This window comes from Triturus cristatus, chromosome 9, assembly GCF_964204655.1.
Source record: "Triturus cristatus chromosome 9, aTriCri1.1, whole genome shotgun sequence".
In the NCBI taxonomy this organism is placed as follows: domain Eukaryota; kingdom Metazoa; phylum Chordata; class Amphibia; order Caudata; family Salamandridae; genus Triturus; species Triturus cristatus.
In genome coordinates this window covers 163,318,452-163,326,702 of record NC_140592.1, presented here as the reverse complement: position 1 = coordinate 163,326,702, position 8,251 = coordinate 163,318,452, and the positions used below count along the sequence as shown (strand labels likewise).

The 8,251-nt window shown below is 49.9% G+C and overlaps 1 protein-coding gene across 1 annotated transcript; it reads right to left on the bottom strand.

Moving 5' to 3' along the window:
• Positions 1–3,730: 3,730 nt before the first annotated feature.
• On the bottom strand, positions 3,731–4,864 carry LOC146797571 (lamina-associated polypeptide 2, isoforms alpha/zeta-like). The gene has a single exon (XM_085627623.1). The coding sequence runs from the start codon at positions 4,862–4,864 to the stop codon at positions 3,731–3,733; it is 1,134 nt and encodes a 377-aa protein (XP_085483749.1).
• Between the last annotated feature and the right edge of the window lie 3,387 nt (positions 4,865–8,251).

Here is an 8,251-nt window from a genome sequence, read left to right as displayed (position 1 = left end):
GAGAAGCGTGGAAGTTAGGAGACGAGACAAACGTGGAGAGGGAGGGAGAGAGAGAATAGGAACGGAAAATATGAGGGAGTAAGACGTAACAAAACAGAAGGAAGGATGAGTGCAGGGACGTAACGCAGGCCCCGGTAGACCCTGCGGTGCGGGGGGGGGGGTCACTCCTTCAGGTGCTTCCAAACCCTTCAGTGGGGGCCACATCCTGCCAAAGCCGAATGAATAATTTCAGAGCTGGGAGCCTCATAAACCCTATTCACATTCTGCATTGGTTGGGGGGGCATAATTTTGCGTTATGACACTGGAGAGAGGAGAGTGCTGAAAGGAACATGGTAAGAGGTTGAAAACAGAAGGGAGGGGAACAAGGGGGCCCACTTCGGTGGTAATGCCCCGGTTACTTACCGGTAATCTTCATTACTCCGAGTCCTTGTCTTCCTCGCCACAGTAATCACTAATGAGCCTTCGGCTCCCACAGAAACTCCAAGTATAATTTTCACAGTCTAGTTTCCCTCTCCCTCCAATATGGCCCCCGACTACACAGCCAATCCCATAAAGGGACACATAAAGCACCAGTACGACCTGAGAACCAAGCCGCAGACATGAAGCCAAGAAGAGGGCCGGGAGGGAAAGGGAAACTATAATGTGGCGAGGAAGACAAGGACTCGGAGTAATGAAGATTACCGGTAAGTAACCGGGGCATTACCTCCTCGTCCGTCTTCCTCGCCACAGTAATCACTAATGAGCCGATACCAAAGCATATCAGCTTCATGTAAAACAGAGTCCACCAGTAAAAGTCAGCAGCAATGCAAAACTTTATTACAAAAACAGGAAGAGACACATAGAACCTCCAACCTATGGGACCCCGGAACTCAGCACAGAAGAGGCAAAGGCAACCGACTCACCCCCCCCCCAATTTGAAGACGGTAGTGCGACATGAAGGTATGAGGCGAAGACCAAGTGGCAGCACGGCAAATATCCTCCATGGACACCCCCTTGAAAGCGGCCCAGGAGACAGCAACCGAACGAGTGGAACGCCCCTGAACAGGAAGAGAAGGAGCCAAGGAAGAAGAACCTTAAGCCAACAAAATAACGTCCTTAATCCAACGACTGAGAGTGGACAGGGAAGGACGCAAACCCCTACGGGACAATTCAAAATTCACAAATAAATTGTCCACTTTGCAAAAAGAAGAAGTCCCATCCAGGTAAATTAACAAGGCGCGCCGAACATCCAGAAGATGTAGCAAAGACTCATCCACAGACGAAGGATCAGGACAAAGAACCGGAAGAATCACCTCTGCAGAACGATGAAAAAACGAATTCACCTTAGGAACAAAAGTGGGGTGAGAACGCAACACAACACGATCCTCCAGAACACATAAAAAAGGAGCAGACCGCAAGAAAGCCCCCAACTCCCCAATTCTCCTGGCAGAAGCAATAGCCACAAGAAAGACGACCTTAAGAGTCAAGAACTTGAGGTCAACCGACTCCAAAGGCTCAAAAGGACCCAACTGCAGCGCACGCAGAACCAGGGGAAGATCCCAAGGAGTAGAAGACAGAACAGGACGGGGACGCTGAAAGGACAGAGACTTCAACAGCCTGGACACCAACGGCGCCACAGAAAGCAACGGAAGAGCATGAAATGCCCGAATAGCAGCCCACTGTGCACGAAGAGTAGAGATGGCCAACCCTAAATCGAAACCCTCATGCTGAAAGTCAAGAACGCGGGCAGAATCCAAATCAGACAGCGACAGATCGCGCCGAACACACCAGGCAGCAAAGTGGTCCCAGTGTTTGGCGTAAGAACGCAAAGTAGACGGACGCCTGGATCACTGAATAACATCAGCAACCACCGCCGAACACCCACCTTGAATCAGGGATTCCCTCTCAAGAGCCAGGCCCGCAGACCCAAGGACCGGAACACCGGAAGAGGAAGAAGAGGCCCCATCAGAGGAAAGGGATCGAAGGGTAACAGCCACCCCGAGCCCACCGCCAACTCCAACAAGAGAGGAAACCAAGGGTGGCGACGCCAACCCGGCACAATCAGAAGAACAAGGGACCCCTCCCTCTTGATCTTCTGCAACACAACTGGGATCAGGGGAACAGGAGGGAACGCATACAAAAGGCCTTTCGGCCACAGGAAGGACAGAGCATCTACCCTCCACGCCTCCGCACATGGCATAATTGTGCAAAAGCAACGGATTTTCGCATTGAATTTGGAAGCAAACAGGTCCACAATCGGAGACCCAAACCTCCTCCGCAAAACCCTGAACATCTGGGGCGTCAGGGACAAGGAACCCATGGATGGAAAGACCCTGCTCAGGCAGTCCGCAACCACGTTCTCCTGACCCGGAAGGTAAACAGCAGACAGCGAGGCCAGGTGCAACTCCCCCCAAGAACAAATCTGAAAACAGAGGGAACTGAGGGAAGAGACCCGGCAGCCCCCTTGATGGTTGATATACGCCATGACCACCTGATTGTCCGTCCGGACCTGAACATGATGACCCAAGAGAAGGTCCGAAAAGGCCAACAGACCCAACTGGACAGCCTTCAGCTCCCTGTAATTTGATGAACAAGATCTCACAATCGGATCCCAAAGACCCTGAGCCGAAGAGTCCCCCAGAGTAGCACCCCATCCCAAAAGGCTGGCATCTGTAGTGAGGACCCTAGAAGGAATCACAAGGAAAGGACAACCCCGGGAGAGATGTACCACGTCCAACCACCACTCCAGGGCCACCCGAACCCCCATAGACACAGGAATCAGGAGATCGAGATCCTGAGAACAGGGGTCCCAATGCCGCAAAATGTGAGAAACCACTGGGTACATGTGAAGGCGAGCCCAAAGAACCACAGATAGGGAAGCGGACATGAGACCCTGAACCCTCAACCAAAGTCTCACAGGCTGGGAAGGACGTGACAGCAGGGATTGAACAGCACACAGAACGGATACCATCCGAGCAGGAGGCAGGAACACAGAGCCCAACAGAGTCTTGAAACGAGCCCCTATGAAAGTCAGATCCTGCGCAGGAACCAGGGATGACTTCCCCACATTCACCAGGAAGCCGTGCTGTTCCAGGAAAGAGAAGAAGCAGTAATCAATAAATCGTCCAGGTAGGGAAATACCTGAATTCCTTCCCCATGCAAATGACCAATGACAGGGGCCAAAACCTTCGTAAACACCCTGGGAGCAGAGCAGAGACCAAAAGGCAATACCTGAAATTGGAAGTGTCGACCCAGGACACAGAACCGCAGGAAACGCTGACTGGCGGGGTGCACCGGCACATGGAGATAGGCGTCCTGGAGATCGATTGACGCGAGAAAGTCCCCCCGAGAAATAAGAGGGAGGATCAACTTCAGAGACACCATTTTGAAAGTCTGAGGAGGAACGAACCCATTCAGCCATTTGAGGTCCAGGACAGGCCGCAGATCCCCCGTACGCTTGGACACAAAGAACAGGATGGAGTACACCACTAACCCCAGCTGAGCCTCTGGAACCGGAATCACCGCACCTTTTGCCAGAAGAGCCTCTATACCGGCCAAAAGCGCCGCCTTCTTGTGAGCCAACCTGGGGCAGGGAGTGGACCTGAAATAGTCTGGAGGAACCCGGTAGAACCCAAGGCGAAAACCCTCGGAAACCACCTGAAGGATCCACCAATCTGACACAGTCAATCTCCAGGATTCCAGGAAGAATCGCAGCCGACCCCCAACCGGACCCTTCCCCAGGGACACAGAGTCATGACTTCGAGGGAGCAGAAGCGAAGGAGTGAACATTGGAGAACCGGGACTTATCAGATGCAGGGGCACCCCGGCCACGCCCCCCACCACGAAAGGGCTGGTGAACACGGCCCCTACGAGAAGGCCCAAAGGCACGGGTAGCACCAAAAGAATGGAAACGACCAGTCTGATCCGGAGCCAGTAGTTTCCTATCCTCCGCAGTCTTCTTGACCATATCCTCCAAAGGAGGACCAAAAAGTTTGACACCAGTAAAAGGAATCTTCATAAGTAAAGATTTCTGGGCAGCATCAGCCTTCCAGGAGCGTAGCCACAACTGGCGCCTAGCCGCCACTGAAGAACCAGCCGCAGAAGCAACCGCACCCAAGGCATCAAAGGAGACGTCCGAAAGGAGACAAACCTGTTGCTCCGTCATGGCCAACGTAGAGGAGACATCCTCGCCCTGGTCCAACAGTTCAGCCAAGGACTGAAAATCCTTCAGCAAGGATTGAATTGTATAAGAGGAATAAGTGGCAGCCCTGATGGAAAAATTGGCAGCAGAAAAAGTGCGCTTCACCGCTCCATCCACCTTCCGATCCACAGGATCCGCCGGGGAGGAATCTTTGCAGACCACGGACCCTTGAGAGGACATCGCTGCCATCAAAGAATCAACCTTGACAGAGGAAGGATACTTGGAAGAAAAATCCTGCAAAGGGTAACGTTTCGCCAAGTAGCGCGGGAAAGCCCCTTTATCAACATCCTTCCACTCATTCTCCAACACCTTCACCACAGAAGAATGCAACGGCAGATTATCAGGATCCGGACGCTGATACTGCACAAAAAAATCATCCTCCATCGGAGCAACCGAATCAGGAAACAACAAGTTGGCGCGAATGTGCCCCAGTACGTCCTTAAGATCAGTACCCTGCACAAAGCGACCACGAACCTCCACATCCTCCTCAGCGTCAGAACCAACTTGGGAGGCAGGATCCGATCTGAGCTTCTTAGAAGGAGGCACAGCCAACTTGCCACGCAAGGCAGAAGACACAGCTGAATCAATCATCTGTTGGAGTACAGATAGCGAAGGCAAAGCATCCTGAGACCCAGAAGCAACAGCCCCAAGGTCAGGAGCAACGTTCTCCTCAGCAATCTCCATCACACATGAAACTAAATGCAGCCAAGAAAAAACCACGCAGCAGCCACAACAACCATAAACAGCCCCTTAAATGGCCATCAGGTGCAATTAATCAGCAGGACACGCCCCCAGCAATCAAAATAAAAAAAGAGCCGGAAGCCCGCGCCCCCAACGCATCAAAATTGCTACTGAAGAACGTCCAAGACTCAAACCAATCACTTAGATGACTGCAGAGGAAACGCCTGATCAAAGTAAGCAAAAAGCATGTGTATAATAGATTGCCGACCGCAGAAGTCCGCTAAAGCAGGACGCGCAGTCGGCAGAAACTCAAATCGCGGCTCACAAGTCAGCTAAGGCATGACAGAGACGCGCATGGAAAGAAACGAGGTGGGACACCAAACGACCCGACCTCCGCCACGCCGGTGCTGCTGAAAGCCGAAACCGGAGAGGCACGTAGGAGAGGGGGACATAAAGACCAAAAACAAACAATTACATGCCCCCCCTCCAAACGATCACGGGGCCCCCGAGTCTGCTAAAGCAGGACCGCCGCCCCACACTTACCTGACTAGCAGGAATCACAGCACTCGGAGAGGTGCAGAAACAAAAAAACAGGTCGTACTGGTGCTTTATGTGTCCCTTTATGGGATTGGCTGTGTAGTCGGGGGCCATATTGGAGGGAGAGGGAGACTAGACTGTGAAAATTATACTTGGAGTTTCTGTGGGAGCCGAAGGCTCATTAGTGATTACTGTGGCGAGGAAGACAGATGAGGAGGTAATGTCCCAGCGAGCTGCTGGTCGCTCAGTGCCAATGCCCAGCACAGGGGGTGCATTCAAGATCGGAGCTGGACTGGAAGGAGAAGCAGCAAAACAACTTGTCAGATGAAACCCACCAGCAGGATCGTGTGTAAACCGCTGCCAATACTGTGGAATCTGAGAAGCCTTGGCAATATTACTGAACCCCTGCGAGGCTAATAAGGCTTGTAAATAAACAGTGGCATAAAAAATAAAAGTGAAATGATTCTCAATGGAAAACAGGGAGGTTTTGGGGGGAGAGCGTGGGCTCACAGGAAGGTTGGGAGAGTACGCGAGAACGTAGAAAAAGCCCACAAAAACACAGGGCGCTGAAGGAAGGGAGGTGAAGGGGGGTAGTATAAGATAGAGCGGGTCAGAGAGAGAAATGGGGTCCTGACGGGAGGGCCGAGAGTAGACAGCAAGAGACACGAATGAGGAGGGCGTGGAAAGTTAGACCAACAGGAGGAGGAACAGAAAGGGGGAGCGGCCATGGACCTCTGCCATGGAGGACTGGCGAACGTTGTAATCAACCCCAAATTGAGACTCCAATGTTAAATTACTCCATACACGGGTGATTTGCTTTGTCACCATTTACCACATTTAAAACAAATATATCCACCCTCCAGCCCCTAAATCAACTATGTGCCCGTTTCAGATAGTCAGAAAAAGGCGGCACTAGGAAGGGGAAGAAGATGCATTTTGAACCTGCCCATTGGGTAAACACGGACATTTTAAAATCAACCAATTCAAAACAAAAATAAAGACTCTACATACTTACAGGTTTATTGTGTCTGCTGCATTTGTGCTTGCCCATAAGATGATCCGTACCCACTTGGTTGTTATCAGTAGCTTGACTGCATGTCAGCAGACTGTCCGTAATGGCCGTAGCTCTGCTGGCCATACTGTGGTTGGCTTGTTGCGAATACCCCTGACCCGGCTGGGAAGGATAAGCCCCGTAACTAAACAGAAGAGATGCACATTAGATTCTCTACTTTGTATTGACAACATAGCAGCTTTAAAAGTAAAAACAGTGAATGAAACTCACCCCTGAGCAGCTTGCTCACAATAATGTAAAATTATAACAAGCGCACGCCTCCATGGCTGCCACAAGCTGCAAGACAATGGACAGCGGCGGGAACAAAAGGAACGGGGACACGGACAACGGGAAAGGGGCGGGAGGTTGGACAACACGGCCAACGGGAGGGGGACGGGAACAGGAAACTAAAAAGCCAACACTTCCAAACTCGGCAGCTAGTGGTGAACGGCAGTGGAAAATAAACAAGGAATTTGTCCCTTAATGAGTAGATAACGCCGAGCAGCGGAACTAAACTGTAGTTGGTCGGTGCTGCTTCCTGCAAAACGGAAGCAAAACGGAAGAGATGTTTTGGACCACCAGCCAATGAATGAGCTACATAAAAAGAGCAATGCCAGATTTAACCAATGGCAAGCTAAAAAACAAATATAAACGCAATGGGTGTAATTTCACCACTAATACTGACTACTTGATGCTATGCAAGGCCTAAAAAAGTGTTTGTTTCTTTCTGTCTAATTTTGAGAAAAAGGGGTCTGTAAGAGTACGTGTTATCTACAGTCTTGCACAAAACTGAGGTGACAAGCAGATAAAAGGGGTAAACATACAAGGAAGAAACACAAGGAAGACACGGGAAGGGCACAAAACGAAAGAAAGATAGACTATACAGGAAATTTGCCACAAAACTATGCCAGAAAACGAGAAAAGTGGCAAGAACCGAATTAAGGCGGTACGGGATTTATTAAAAGTGGAATTACCTCTTCTATGCAAAAAATGAAAAATAGTAGTCTCCTCCACCGCTAGGCCAAGTAAAGGAATTACAGTGCAGCTACATATCGCATCTGCTAAAGACCACGAGATGGCCCTATAATGAAATACATGGTAATTAATTCAATCACAAAGTAATACGCGATTAGTCCGCATAAATCATTCCAACCAATCAAGCACTATGAATCAAAAATTAAGTTTAGGTAAAATAAAAAACAATAATGCATTCACGTTTGTTGTTTCATACTTTGCAAGTTCTAATAACTAATGATAACGTAACTGAATTTTAGTTTGTATTGTGTGACTTTATATGATTTCAGTCTGTTGCTTTCACTGCACAAATCAGTGCCTTCTGGGATTTGGAGACGGACAGTGCTTGAAATTAACCACTTGGACAAAGGAACCTGCAAAGATTACTACTCAAAACGAAAGCCCGGACTGGGAATTTGCGGTGTTACTAGGTGGGCCTTTGTGTAAATTGTAAAGTGCTTTGAATATAGACTGCGTGCCTTACCGCTGTTGTTGACTCACCAGCCTCTCCTGCGTAGGAGCAGGAGAAATGCATTTATCTCTGTTTCACATCTTGCCGGAGTGATAAAAGACCAACACCTGCTCGGAGAGATCACACATATTGCGGTGTGCCTGTGCAAGTACAAAAAAAAGTAAAAAGAAAAAATGTGCAGTAACGCGGTTCAGCGAATAGTCGCATCCACATTGGAACCAGCCTGCCCCACTATTGTTTTCGACCGGGGTCGAAGTAAGACGGCTTGTGATTGAAGTGTAATGTTTATAAGCAGGAGTGGGTGGGTGTCATCAGC